At 49.9% G+C, this 14,603-nt stretch overlaps 1 protein-coding gene across 1 annotated transcript; it reads left to right on the top strand.

Annotated features, from left to right (window-relative positions):
- The first annotated feature begins 4,482 nt into the window (after positions 1-4,482).
- On the top strand, positions 4,483-9,908 carry zbtb37 (zinc finger and BTB domain containing 37). Its single transcript, XM_056277898.1, is given in 4 exon segments — positions 4,483-5,216; positions 5,218-5,376; positions 8,332-8,431; positions 9,384-9,908. Coding segments are annotated over 4 exon segments (1,518 nt in total).
- Positions 9,909-14,603: the final 4,695 nt, after the last annotated feature.

Raw genomic sequence — 14,603 nt, 5'->3', positions numbered from 1 at the left:
TTGGGAGCAGAGGTGTCTCAGGTGAGATGGGGAGCAGAGGTGTCTCAGGTGAGACTTTGGGAGCAGAGGTGTCTCAGGTGAGATGGGGAGCAGAAGTGTCTCAGGTGAGATGGGGAGCAGAAGTGTCTCAGGTGAGACTTGGGGAGCAGAGGTGTCTCAGGTGAGATGGCGAGCAGAAGTGTCTCAGGTGAGACTTTGGGAGCAGAGGTGTCTCAGGTGAGACGGGGAGCAGAGGTGTCTCAGGTGAGACGGGGAGCAGAAGTGTCTCAGGTGAGACGGGGAGCAGAAGTGTCTCAGGTGAGACTTTGGGAGCAGAGGTGTCTCAGGTGAGATGGGGAGCAGAAGTGTCTCAGGTGAGACTTGGGGAGCAGAGGTGTCTCAGGGGAGATGGGGAGCAGAAGTGTCTCAGGTGAGACTTTGGGAGCAGAGGTGTTTCAGGTGAGACGGGGAGCAGAGGTGTCTCAGGTGAGACGGGGAGCAGAAGTGTCTCAGGTGAGACGGGGAGAAGAAGTGTCTCAGGTGAGACTTTGGGAGCAGAGGTGTCTCAGGTGAGATGGGGAGCAGAGGTGTCTCAGGTGAGACGGGGAGAAGAAGTGTCTCAGGTGAGACTTTGGGAGCAGAGGTGTCTCAGGGGAGATGGGGAGCAGAGGTGTCTCAGGTGAGACTTGGGGAGCAGAGGTGTCTCAGGTGAGATGGGGAGCAGAAGTGTCTCAGGTGAGACTTGGGGAGCAGAGTGGTCTCAGGTGAGATGGGGAGCAGAAGTGTCTCAGGTGAGACTTTGGGAGCAGAGGTGTCTCAGGTGAGACGGGGAGCAGAGGTGTCTCAGGTGAGACGGGGAGCAGAAGTGTCTCAGGTGAGACGGGGAGAAGAAGTGTCTCAGGTGAGACTTTGGGAGCAGAGGTGTCTCAGGTGAGATGGGGAGCAGAGGTGTCTCAGGTGAGACGGGGAGCAGAAGTGTCTCAGGTGAGACGGGGAGAAGAAGTGTCTCAGGTGAGACTTTGGGAGCAGAGGTGTCTCAGGTGAGACGGGGAGCAGAAGTGTCTCAGGTGAGACGGGGAGAAGAAGTGTCTCAAGTGAGACTTTGGGAGCAGAGGTGTCTCAGGTGAGATGGGGAGCAGAGGTGTCTCAGGTGAGACTTAGGGAGCAGAGGTGTCTCAGGTGAGACTTTGGGAGCAGAAGTGTCTCAGGTGAGACGGGGAGCAGAGGTGTCTCAGGTGAGACTTTGGGAGCAGAGGTGTCTCAGGTGAGATGGGGAGCAGAAGTGTCTCAGGTGAGACGGGGAGCAGAAGTGTCTCAGGTGAGACTTGGGGAGCAGAGGTGTCTCAGGTTAGATGGGGAGCAGAAGTGTCTCAGGTGAGACGGGGAGCAGAAGTGTCTCAGGTGAGACGGGGAGCAGATGTGTCTCAGGTGAGACTTTGGGAGCAGAGGTGTCTCAGGTGAGACGGGAAGCAGAGGTGTCTCAGGTGAGACGGGGAGCAGAAGTGTCTCAGGTGAGACTTTGGGAGCAGAGGTGTCTCAGGTGAGACGGGGAGCAGAGGTGTCTCAGGTGAGACTTTGGGAGCAGAGGTGTCTCAGGTGAGACGGGGAGCAGAGGTGTCTCAGGTGAGACGGGGAGCAGAAGTGTCTCAGGTGAGACGGGGAGAAGAAGTGTCTCAGGTGAGACTTTGGGAGCAGAGGTGTCTCAGGTGAGATGGGGAGCAGAGGTGTCTCAGGTGAGACGGGGAGAAGAAGTGTCTCAGGTGAGACTTTGGGAGCAGAGGTGTCTCAGGTGAGATGGGGAGCAGAGGTGTCTCAGGTGAGACTTGGGGAGCAGAGGTGTCTCAGGTGAGATGGGGAGCAGAAGTGTCTCAGGTGAGACTTGGGGAGCAGAGTGGTCTCAGGTGAGATGGGGAGCAGAAGTGTCTCAGGTGAGACTTTGGGAGCAGAGGTGTCTCAGGTGAGACGGGGAGCAGAGGTGTCTCAGGTGAGACGGGGAGCAGAAGTGTCTCAGGTGAGACGGGGAGAAGAAGTGTCTCAGGTGAGACTTTGGGAGCAGAGGTGTCTCAGGTGAGATGGGGAGCAGAGGTGTCTCAGGTGAGACTTAGGGAGCAGAGGTTTCTCAAGTGAGACTTTGGGAGCAGAGGTGTCTCAGGTGAGATGGGGAGCAGAGGTGTCTCAGCTGAGACTTAGGGAGCAGAGGTGTCTCAAGTGAGACTTTGGGAGCAGAGGTGTCTCAGGTGAGATGGGGAGCAGAGGTGTCTCAGGTGAGACTTAGGGAGCAGAGGTGTCTCAGGTGAGATGGGGAGCAGAAGTGTCTCAGGTGAGACGGGGAGCAGAAGTGTCTCAGGTGAGACTTGGGGAGCAGAGGTGTCTCAGGTTAGATGGGGAGCAGAAGTGTCTCAGGTGAGACGGGGAGCAGAGGTGTCTCAGGTGAGACTTTGGGAGCAGAGGTGTCTCAGGTGAGATGGGGAGCAGAAGTGTCTCAGGTGAGACGGGGAGCAGAAGTGTCTCAGGTGAGACTTGGGGAGCAGAGGTGTCTCAGGTTAGATGGGGAGCAGAAGTGTCTCAGGTGAGACGGGGAGCAGAAGTGTCTCAGGTGAGACGGGGAGCAGAAGTGTCTCAGGTGAGACTTTGGGAGCAGAGGTGTCTCAGGTGAGACGGGGAGCAGAGGTGTCTCAGGTGAGACTTGGAGCAGAAGTGTCTCAGGTGAGACTTTGGGAGCAGAGGTGTCTCAGGTGAGACGGGGAGCAGAGGTGTCTCAGGTGAGACTTGGGGAGCAGAGGTGTCTCAGGTGAGATGGGGAGCAGAAGTGTCTCAGGTGAGACTTTGGGAGCAGAGGTGTCTCAGGTGAGACGGGGAGCAGAGGTGTCTCAGGTGAGACGGGGAGCAGAGGTGTCTCAGGTGAGATGGGGAGCAGAAGTGTCTCAGGTGAGACTTTGGGAGCAGAGGTGTCTCAGGTGAGACGGGGAGCAGAGGTGTCTCAGGTGAGACTTGGGGAGCAGAGGTGTCTCAGGTGAGATGGGGAGCAGAAGTGTCTCAGGTGAGACGGGGAGCAGAAGTGTCTCAGGTGAGACTTTGGGAGCAGAGGTGTCTCAGGTGAGATGGGGAGCAGAAGTGTCTCAGGTGAGACGGGGAGCAGAAGTGTCTCAGGTGAGACTTTGGGAGCAGAGGTGTCTCAGGTGAGATGGGGAGCAGAAGTGTCTCAGGTGAGACTTGGGGAGCAGAGGTGTCTCAGATGAGATGGGGAGCAGAAGTGTCTCAGGTGAGACGGGGAGCAGAAGTGTCTCAGGTGAGACGGGGAGCAGAAGTGTCTCAGGTGAGACTTTGGGAGCAGAGGTTTCTCAGGTGAGACGGGGAGCAGAAGTGTCTCAGGTGAGACGGGGAGCAGAAATGTCTCAGGTGAGACGGGGAGCAGAAGTGTCTCAGCAGGTTGTGACATGTAAGAGTCCTCCGGTTTCTAACACTGATTTTCTTATTTTGCGTCTGTCTTGAGCTCTCCACATGTCCAGTAAGACGTGAGACAGCTCACGTGAGACAGTAGACGCCCGGCTCGGGCGGCGTACAGCTGAGAGGAAAATAGACACACAAATAAAATGTAGAAAATGTAAAGATGAAATGTTGGAGACGCTGTGAGTCGGACATAATAAATTGTAGGCGAGCTTTCAAGAAAGGTCCCCTTAGAAACTACAAGCACCAAAATGAGCATCGATGCGCAGTGTATGCCGGGAAATGATGTTTCTACTCACAGTTCCGTCGCTACTCACGCACGTTTTAGAACCTAAAAAACACCATTTCCCATAATGCCCAGGGGTTTCCTCCGCTCTTGGTCCTTGTGTTGTGCCGTGAATAAAGGAAGATGAGAGAAGTAGCAGAGCTTAAATGTCTCAGTAATTAATTAATATCGCAGTGATCAGGTCGCATCGGCGGGTGGCCATGGAGGCGTCGCGTTATGCCGCTACCTCGGAGGCTTCAGGCGGAGCGGCCTCGCTGCATTCCGGCTCGTCCGCGGAGTAAAACCAGAAGCCTCCCGTCGGGGCGAGGCTCCGGCTCCGGCTCCGGCCCCGCCGCGCCGCGCCGCAGTCCGCCCGGGGACCGGGGACAGGAGGCCGGGCTCGGCTGCACTTTTCCACGTTGCCAGCCGAGCAGAGCCGGCTGAACATGCACAGCTTTCCTGCCGCCACCGTGAGAAGCAGGCAGGCGAGTTAGCGGGACAGCAGCCTGGGACAGCAGCCTGGGACAGCAGCCTGGGACAGCAGCCTGGGACAGCAGCCTGGGACAGCAGCCTGGGACAGCAGCCTGGGACAGCAGCCTGGGACAGCAGCCTGGCGCCCTTGCTGCGAAGCGACGCTGCACACTACAAGTATCTGAAACTGTTCCTTACACGTAAGTCACGTCCAGGTAAGTGCAAATGCAGAATAGGAATTTGTTGTGACAGTTGTGTGTGATTTGATGACATTCTCTGGTCTTCTGTCTCAGACCAACGGGACCCCAGGCAGCATCAGCATGGAGCAGGCGGGCAGCATCCAGCTGGACATCCCAGACTTCAGTAACTCGGTTCTGACCCATCTGAACCAGCTGCGTGTGCAAGGCCGGCTCTGTGACATTGTGGTCAATGTTCAGGGTCAGAGTTTCAGGGCCCATAAAGTGGTTCTGGCTGCCAGCTCGCCTTACTTTCGAGACCACATGTCGCTGAGCCAGATGAGCACCGTGTCCCTGACCGTGATCCGAAACCCATCTGTGTTTGAGCAGCTTCTTTCCTTCTGCTACACGGGCCGCCTGTGTCTGCAGCTGGCTGACATCATCAGCTACCTGACTGCTGCAAGCTTCCTGCAGATGCAGCACATCATCGACCGCTGCACGCAGATCCTGGAGGGAATCCACCTGAAGATCAGCCTGGTAGACCTGGAGGAGGAGTTGGGGGGCGCAGGCGGTCCCCGGGGGGCCGGGAAGATGGCCGAGGCCGTAGTGAGAGGAGGAGGAGGCGGAAGGCTGCTTGGCCCACGGAGAGGCTCCTCTGGTGGAGGGGTGGAGGGGGCCAGCCCTGCATTGGAGCCCCTGAGCCCTCAGAGAGGGGAGCAGAGCCGAATGGGGAAGGAGCCCATCTTGCGGATAAACCGGGCTGGACAGTGGTACGTGGAGACCAGTGCCGAAGCAGAGCGGACCCAGAGCGCCGAGGAGGCGATGGTTGACGGGGTTCGGATAAAGACGGAAAGGATAGAAGACTGGATTGGTGCAGAACCAGGAAGAAGAAGGTGCCACAGAAGAGGAGGGGCCAACTATGATGATTGACACAACAGGACACAGCTCTCTGGTGCAGGAGGGACTTGTCACTGGGCCCTCAGGGGCATCCGGTGCCAAGAACCTCCAGCCTTCAAGCAGCTTCAGTGAGATAGACAGGTGGGTGACAGTGAGACTGTCTGCTTTCATCCTATTGGCTGGTCTCTACTGTCTGCTTTCATCCTATTGGCTAGTCTCTACTGTCTGCTTTCATCCTATTGGCTGGTCTCTACTGTCTGCTTTCATCCTATTGGCTGGTCTCTACTGTCTGCTTTCATCCTATTGCCTCGTCTCTACTGTCTGCTTTCATCCTATTGCCTCGTCTCTACTGTCTGCCATCATCCTATTGCCTCGTCTCTACTGTCTGCTTTCATCCTATTGGCTGGTCTCTGTCTGCTTTCATCCTATTGGCTGGTCTCTGTCTGCTTTCATCCTACTGGCTGGTCTCTACTGTCTGCTTTCATCCTATTGGCTGGTCTCTGTCTGCTTTCATCCTACTGGCTGGTCTCTACTGTCTGCTTTCATCCTACTGGCTGGTCTCTACTGTCTGCTATCATCCTACTGGCTGGTCTCTGTCTGCTTTTGTCCTAATGGCTGGTCTCTGTCTGCTATCATCCTACTGGCTGGTCTCTGTCTGCTATCATCCTACTGGCTGGTCTCTGTCTGCTATCATCCTACTGGCTGGTCTCTGTCTGCTTTTGTCCTAATGGCTGGTCTCTACTGTCTGCTATCATCCTAATGGCTGGTCTCTACTGTCTGCTATCATCCTACTGGCTGGTCTCTGTCTGCTTTCATCCTACTGGCTGGTCTCTGTCTGCTATCATCCTACTGGCTGGTCTCTGTCTGCTTTCATCCTACTGGCTGGTCTCTGTTTGCTTTCATCCTACTGGCTGGTCTCTGTCTGCTTTTGTCCTAATGGCTGGTCTCTACTGTCTGCTATCATCCTACTGGCTGGTCTCTACTGTCTGCTATCATCCTACTGGCTGGTCTCTACTGTCTGCTATCATCCTACTGGCTGGTCTCTGTCTGCTTTCATCCTACTGGCTGGTCTCTACTGTCTGCTATCATCCTACTGGCTGGTCTCTGTCTGCTTTCATCCTACTGGCTGGTCTCTGTCTGCTATCATCCTACTGGCTGGTCTCTGTCTGCTTTCATCCTACTGGCTGGTCTCTGTCTGCTTTTGTCCTAATGGCTGGTCTCTACTGTCTGCTATCATCCTAATGGCTGGTCTCTACTGTCTGCTTTTGTCCTAATGGCTGGTCTCTACTGTCTGCTATCATCCTAATGGCTGGTCTCTGTCTGCTATCATCCTACTGGCTGGTCTCTGTCTGCTTTCATCCTACTGGCTGGTCTCTACTGTCTGCTTTCATCCTACTGGCTGGTCTCTACTGTCTGCTTTCATCCTACTGGCTGGTCTCTACTGTCTGCTATCATCCTACTGGCTGGTCTCTGTCTGCTTTCATCCTACTGGCTGGTCTCTACTGTCTGCTATCATCCTACTGGCTGGTCTCTGTCTGCTTTCATCCTACTGGCTGGTCTCTGTCTGCTATCATCCTAATGGCTGGTCTCTGTCTGCTATCATCCTACTGGCTGGTCTCTACTGTCTGCTTTCATCCTACTGGCTGGTCTCTGTCTGCTTTCATCCTACTGGCTGGTCTCTGTCTGCTTTCATCCTACTGGCTGGTCTCTACTGTCTGCTTTCATCCTACTGGCTGGTCTCTGTCTGCTTTTGTCCTACTGGCTGGTCTCTGTCTGCTATCATCCTACTGGCTGGTCTCTACTGTCTGCTATCATCCTACTGGCTGGTCTCTGTCTGCTTTCATCCTACTGGCTGGTCTCTGTCTGCTATCATCCTACTGGCTGGTCTCTGTCTGCTTTCATCCTACTGGCTGGTCTCTGTCTGCTTTCATCCTACTGGCTGGTCTCTGTCTGCTTTCATCCTACTGGCTGGTCTCTACTGTCTGCTTTCATCCTACTGGCTGGTCTCTACTGTCTGCTTTCATCCTACTGGCTGGTCTCTACTGTCTGCTATCATCCTACTGGCTGGTCTCTGTCTGCTTTCATCCTACTGGCTGGTCTCTACTGTCTGCTATCATCCTACTGGCTGGTCTCTGTCTGCTTTCATCCTACTGGCTGGTCTCTGTCTGCTATCATCCTAATGGCTGGTCTCTGTCTGCTATCATCCTACTGGCTGGTCTCTACTGTCTGCTTTCATCCTACTGGCTGGTCTCTGTCTGCTTTCATCCTACTGGCTGGTCTCTGTCTGCTTTCATCCTACTGGCTGGTCTCTACTGTCTGCTTTCATCCTACTGGCTGGTCTCTGTCTGCTTTTGTCCTACTGGCTGGTCTCTGTCTGCTATCATCCTACTGGCTGGTCTCTACTGTCTGCTATCATCCTACTGGCTGGTCTCTGTCTGCTTTCATCCTACTGGCTGGTCTCTGTCTGCTATCATCCTACTGGCTGGTCTCTGTCTGCTTTCATCCTACTGGCTGGTCTCTGTCTGCTTTCATCCTACTGGCTGGTCTCTGTCTGCTTTCATCCTACTGGCTGGTCTCTGTCTGCTTTCATCCTACTGGCTGGTCTCTACTGTCTGCTTTCATCCTACTGGCTGGTCTCTACTGTCTGCTTTCATCCTACTGGCTGGTCTCTGTCTGCTTTCATCCTACTGGCTGGTCTCTACTGTCTGCTTTCATCCTACTGGCTGGTCTCTACTGTCTGCTTTCATCCTACTGGCTGGTCTCTGTCTGCTTTCATCCTACTGGCTGGTCTCTACTGTCTGCTTTCATCCTACTGGCTGGTCTCTACTGTCTGCTTTCATCCTACTGGCTGGTCTCTGTCTGCTTTCATCCTACTGGCTGGTCTCTACTGTCTGCTTTCATCCTACTGGCTGGTCTCTACTGTCTGCTTTCATCCTACTGGCTGGTCTCTGTCTGCTTTTGTCCTAATGGCCATTCTACAGCTGAGACACAATCTGATTCAGTCCAGTGCATTCAGCTGCAGATGTATGATGACATTTACTGAAAACTATCCAATCTGTCCACCTTCCTGTTCATGTCTGTCTGTGTGTGTGTCAGGTTTAGTCCTACAGGTAGTGTTGTGGTTTTAGCAGAGCGACAAAGGGCCAAGAGTGAGTCTCCGGGCAGAGTGGACGACCAGCGGCAGCCCAGCTCCCAGGTACCATACCAACCTGCAGGCATCAGACAGGAAGGGTTACCATAGCAACATGTAGGGTTAGAGGGGAAAGGTTACTGTAGCAACCACCAGGCACCAAAGAGGAAAGGTTGCAGTAACCTCCAGGGTCAGCAGGGAAGGGTTGCTGTAGCAACTTCCAGCAGAGATTAAAACTCTGTCACAAGGCTTGCTAACATGCATGTGCACTGACCTACTGCCTAACCTACATTGTAGTCCAATATCAGGTAATCTGATGATAGCGAACTGCCCACCTGTAGGTGCGTAACCTGTTTCCTATCTGGTGCATGCCATATCCCTGTTCCACCAATCAAATCCCATCAGGAGTAATGATGTTTTAAAGCAACAATCCTGAAGGTCTTCTTTATTTTTACTCACTGGCCCCTGTGGTGATACTGGTCACCAGTACTGTTGTGTCAGCACCTTCCCCACTGCCAAACAAAAAAACCTGGTTGAACCCGAGTTGTACTTATTGATGTAGTACTATCTGTGGTAAAGGTCTTCTACCAGCTCGTTCTGTCATATCTGCTGGTTAGACACAACAACTTCACTTCTTCAAACTCAACACTACCTGCCTTCTTCTTCCTCATCTGGCTGCTATGATGAAGATGTAAAACACTATGCAGCCTGCCATCTATCCTGGCAAAGTCCTTCCAGACACTAACCATCCACATCAAATACTACTAAAGTCTGCACCATTTGGAGATTTGTGGGTTAACTAAAGGTGTCAAATACTGCAGTGAATATATCAACAAGGACCCTAGTTTGTGTGTAAATCCTTTGGATTGTACCTTTCAACATTGAAGTGATTAGGAAACCAGGATGTGTTATGAACCTCCACACACATACACAAGCAGCAGGTAGACAGCTGCCTTTACTGAGCAGCTGATTAGAAACTTGGCTGAGTTTTGTTTCCTCTGCACTTCCTGGTTGACAGGGGGAGGAGCATGCAGCGTTCGACATGGGTGGCTATGAGGAGTATCTGAGGGAGCAGGTGGGGGACCGATGGTTCCGTTACAACCCTAGACTGACCTGCATCTACTGCTGCAAATCCTTCAACCAGAAGGGCAGTCTGGACCGACACATGCGCCTTCACATGGGCATCACACCGTTCGTCTGCCGTATATGTGGCAAGAAGTACACCCGCAAAGACCAGCTGGAGTATCACATCCGCAAACACACCGGAAACAAGCCCTTCCACTGCCACGTCTGCGGGAAAAGCTTCCCCTTCCAGGCCATCCTCAACCAGCACTTCCGAAAAAACCACCCAGGCTGTGCCCCCCAGGAAGTGGCCCACAGCGCCTCCCCTGAGACAACCACTGTCTCTGTCACATCCAAGGGAGGCCAGAATGATGAAGCCTCCCCCAGTCAGGAGGAGCCTGAAGGCAGCAGTGCTGGGGGTGTGGGTGGGGGCTTTTCCGAAGGGCCCCAGGCTTCGGTGTCCACGACAGGGCCGGACTGATCCCCTGGAATGGGGATGGTGGGCTGGGGGTGGGGGGTTAGTGGCTCTCTTGGAAATAGATTTTTCTCGACCACTCTGCCAATAGGACACCAAGTCCTACGACAGTCAATGCAACATTAGTTAAAGTACAGTACATGAACAAGATAACAGTTTGCTTTAAACCACATCTACCTTCAATAAGACAACAGGTCAATCTACATGAAGACACACCACACACTCCCCAACCTCAACCTCGCCACAGCACACGCTGCGGTCGTGTTCGCCTCTTACGTTACTGGTTTTTACTCTTCATTTTACTGGTATTACAGGTTCAGTGTGTCTGCTGGAGATTCAGCCTCATGGTGGAAAATTGCCAAACAGTTGTGAGTCAGTTGAATGACAGCAGTTCAGTCCTTATTTGCCTTGAGACAATCTGGAGCTATTGGCTTTAGAAGAAACCTGAATGGCTTCAAAACGCTCAGTTGCACAAAAAAAAAAAAAAAAAAAAAACTAACTCGGTAATAAAAACAGACAAGGGTTAATTTGGCTTTTAGACTTTTTGGATGTAAAATGAAAACACTTGACATCTAAATGATTGAAAAACCCTTTAGAAGTAGTTTTTAAGGAGTAGAACCCATGTGGCTGGCTTTTCTAAAGGCAGCTGCCTCAACAGACCTCAGATAAGCTACACAACAGCTCAGTTACCTCTCAGATCACTACGCAATACAGTACTGCTGCACAGCACAGCTAGCTGAATGCACTCAGATCAACTTACAGTATGTGATATCCTCGCTCGTCTCTGCGAGTTGCAACTATTTTTCTACGTGTCTTGTTTCTTTTTCATGGACGCGTGTCTTTGGGACACTTTTAGCTTTGACAATGTGTGTGATGGATGGAAAGAGAAGCCCCATGCCTGGAGCAGCAGAGACACTTGGACGCAATGGATGTAGTAGAGGCCAGGGAGCAGGGCGGAGTTTAGTCTCCCTGGCAACCAAAGGAAAGGAGGTGTGGCTAAGATGGGGTCATCCAATCAGACGTCACAAAAAGAAAAGAATTTGAAGCACTTACAGAGAAAATCAATATGAAATGGAATTTTTAACAAACTATGAAAAAGTTTCGTTCACTTATCATATGCATATTTAAACCAGTCTTTTTTTTGCATAAAAGGAGCTCTAAACATTAAAGGAGCTCGAAACATAAAAGAGCTCTAAACATTAAAGGAGCTCGAAACTTAAAGGAGCTCTAAACATAAAAGGAGCTCCAAACATTAAAGGAGATCCAAACATAAAGGAGCTCTAAACATAACAGGAGCTCCAAACATTAAAGGAGATCCAAACATAAAGGAGCTCTAAACATTAACGGAGCTCTAAACATAAAGGAGCTCTAAACATAAAGGAGCTCTAAACATGGAAACAAGCTGAATTTCAATCAAAGGGTAGCACACAGTTCGGCTGTTTTTTTTTTAACAGATGTGAATCCGTTTTACAGTGGAGGGGGAGGAAGGGAGGTATTTATGCAAGTGAAGCCTGTTGCTGATTGGCCCTCAGGACTGTAGGTCACCTCCCAATTTCCTCCCTATTCACCTCCATGGACTTTCTTCAGGCTAAACCAGGAATTATCAGGAATGATCATTTATTTACTCTTCCCTTCAGAGCAGAAGGATAACAGCTGCTCATGTGTAAATACAATGGCTCTCAGCAGCGGCATCACAGCTAGCATAATATGGTGTAGCATACCATGCTAGCATAGTATGGTTATACTAGTATAGTATGATACACCACTATACTAGCATAGTATGCTACACCATGGTTATACTAGCATAGTATATTACACCATACTATGCTAGTATAGTATGGTTATACTAGCATAGTATGCTACACCATGGTTATACTAGCATAGTATATTACACCATACTATGCTAGTATAGTATGGTTATACTAGCATAGTATGCTACACCATGGTTATACTAGCATAGTATATTACACCATACTATGCTAGTATAGTATGGTTATACTAGCATAGTATGCTACACCTACTATGCATAGAATGGTGTAGCATGCAGGAGGATCTCTGGAAGCAATGTGCCTGTAGGCATTTAGATACACGTCCACACTCATTTCTCAGAACCTCACGAAATGAAAACACCCGAGTGCAGTGACTCTCCAAAGCCACAGGGAGGCATTTGCTTTGGGAAAAGAAAGAGGGTCTTTCTTAAAAATAGCAGTAGACTCTAAAGTGCTAATCCAGGTCTAAACTTAAATTTACACTGAATGCAGTTCTAGCAGAACTGGGCCCAACTCCTCACACTTCCTGCAGGCTGGCGTGGTGACACCATGACATGTCGATGTGACTGTAAAACCAGCCTGGAAGCTGTAAAACCAGCCTGGAAGCTGTAAAACCAGCCTGGAAGCACACCATGCTGCACAACAGAGCAGTCATGACATTTGCATGGACAAAATGTGAAAAAGGTATTTTAAAACCACTGCTCCCAGGTTGGGCTGACGCGTCCTAAGTCATCAAACCCTCTTACTTTGTGGAGAGATGTTATAAATAAGACCCCTCCCCCCCACCACACACACACATCCTGTTTTCTTCAGAAGGGCAGTGAAATGCCAAACAAGGATAAAGTTTCTTTCCAAGTGATGAGATTTGTTTAACAGATGCCAAATATAGATGGAGGTTTGGGTTCAAGGTCTGCCTGCCTGACTCACCACAGGTTGGACACGTTCTGGTTTTCATCATTTTCACTTTGTTTCTTTACTGTTAATGTGTGAAACATGTTTATTATATAAATATCCAATAACCTTGACCACAACATGCCTATTTATAAAATCATTTAGATATATACTTATTGAATTACTCAAGAATATTGATTCTTTAAAATATATACCAATATATCTATGCTGAAAACATCAGAGGAAATGGAATTTAGTAAATTTACTTTTAATAATGCACATTTTCAAAAAAGAGGTACCTAAGCTATGATTAGACAGACCATTAAGGATTTTTTATGTGAAGTTTTATGTTGCATGTCTTTCAAATGTTGCTGAAACATCTGGGGATGGTCCTGTGGGTGGAGGTCCTGTGGGTGGATGGACCAGTGGATGGACCAGTGGATGGGCAGATGGGCCTGTGGGTGGAGGTCCTGTGGGTGGATGGGCTTGTGGATGGACCTGTGGATAGGCCTGTGGGTGGAGGTCCTGTGGGCGGATGGTGGTGGGTGGTGGGCTGGACTGGGAGCAGCAGTTTGGTTTAATACATTTGAAGCTGGTTTGCAAGGCCAAAGGTTGCTTAGTTAATCATTAGATAATGTGAAACGACTTCACTATGACCACTAAATGTCCTGAAAGGAAATAAAGCACTTTAAGTGTCACTGAACATGGCTGCATTCTTCCCTGCATCCACACATCCGTTCAACACAACCCACACATCACTTGCACACATCCGTTCAACACAACTCACACATCACTTGCACACATCCTTTCAACACAACTCACATCACTTGCATACATCCGTTCAACACAACTCACATCACTTGCATACATCCTTTCAACACAACTCACACATCCGTTTAAACACAACTCACACATCACTTGCACACATCCTTTCAACACAACTCGCACATCCGTTCAACACAACTCACACATCACTTACACACATCCGTTCAACACAACTCACACATCACTTGCACACATCCTTTCAACACAACTCACACATCACTTGCACACATCCTTTCAACACAACTTACCCCTCACTTACAAACATCCGTTCAAACACAACTCACACATCACTTGCACACATCCTTTCAACACAACTCGCACATCCGTTCAACACAACTCACACATCACTTACACACATCCGTTCAACACAACTCACACATCACTTACACACATCCTTTCAACACATCTCACACATCACTTACACGCATCCGTTCAACACAACTCACACATCACTTACACATATCCTTTCAACACAACTCACACATCACTTACACATATCCTTTCAACACAACTCACATCACTTACACACATCCTTTCCACACAACTCACACATCACTTGCACACATCCTTTCAACACAACTTACCCCTCACACACAACCTTTCAACACAACTCACACATCACTTACACAAATCCTTTCAACACAACTCACACAACACTTACACACATCCTTTCAACACAACTTACCCCTCACACACAACCTTTCAACACAACTGACACATCACTTACACACATCCTTTCAACACAACTGACACATCACTTACACATATCTTTTCAACACAACTCACACATCACTTACACAATCCTTTCAACACAACTCACACATCACTTACACAATCCTTTCAACACAACTCACACATCACTTACATCCTTTCAACACAACTCACACATCACTTACACACATCCTTTCAACACAACTCACACATCACTTACACACATCCTTTCAACACAACTCACACATCACTTGCACACATCCTTTCAACACAACTCACACATCACTTACACACACCCTTTCAACACAACTCACACATCACTTACACATATCCTTTCAACACAACTCACCCCTCACTTACACAAATCCTTTCAACACAACTCACACATCACTTACACACATCCTTTCAACACAACTTACCCCTCACTTACACAGATCCTTTCAACACAACTTACCCCTCATTAAAAGATGAATTTACAGAAACAGAGTAGACGAAAAGATTAAAA

This window comes from Lampris incognitus, chromosome 3, assembly GCF_029633865.1.
Source record: "Lampris incognitus isolate fLamInc1 chromosome 3, fLamInc1.hap2, whole genome shotgun sequence".
Taxonomy (NCBI): domain Eukaryota; kingdom Metazoa; phylum Chordata; class Actinopteri; order Lampriformes; family Lampridae; genus Lampris; species Lampris incognitus.
Note: the sequence above shows the minus strand (reverse complement) of the source record. Positions and strands in the feature narration are given on the sequence as shown.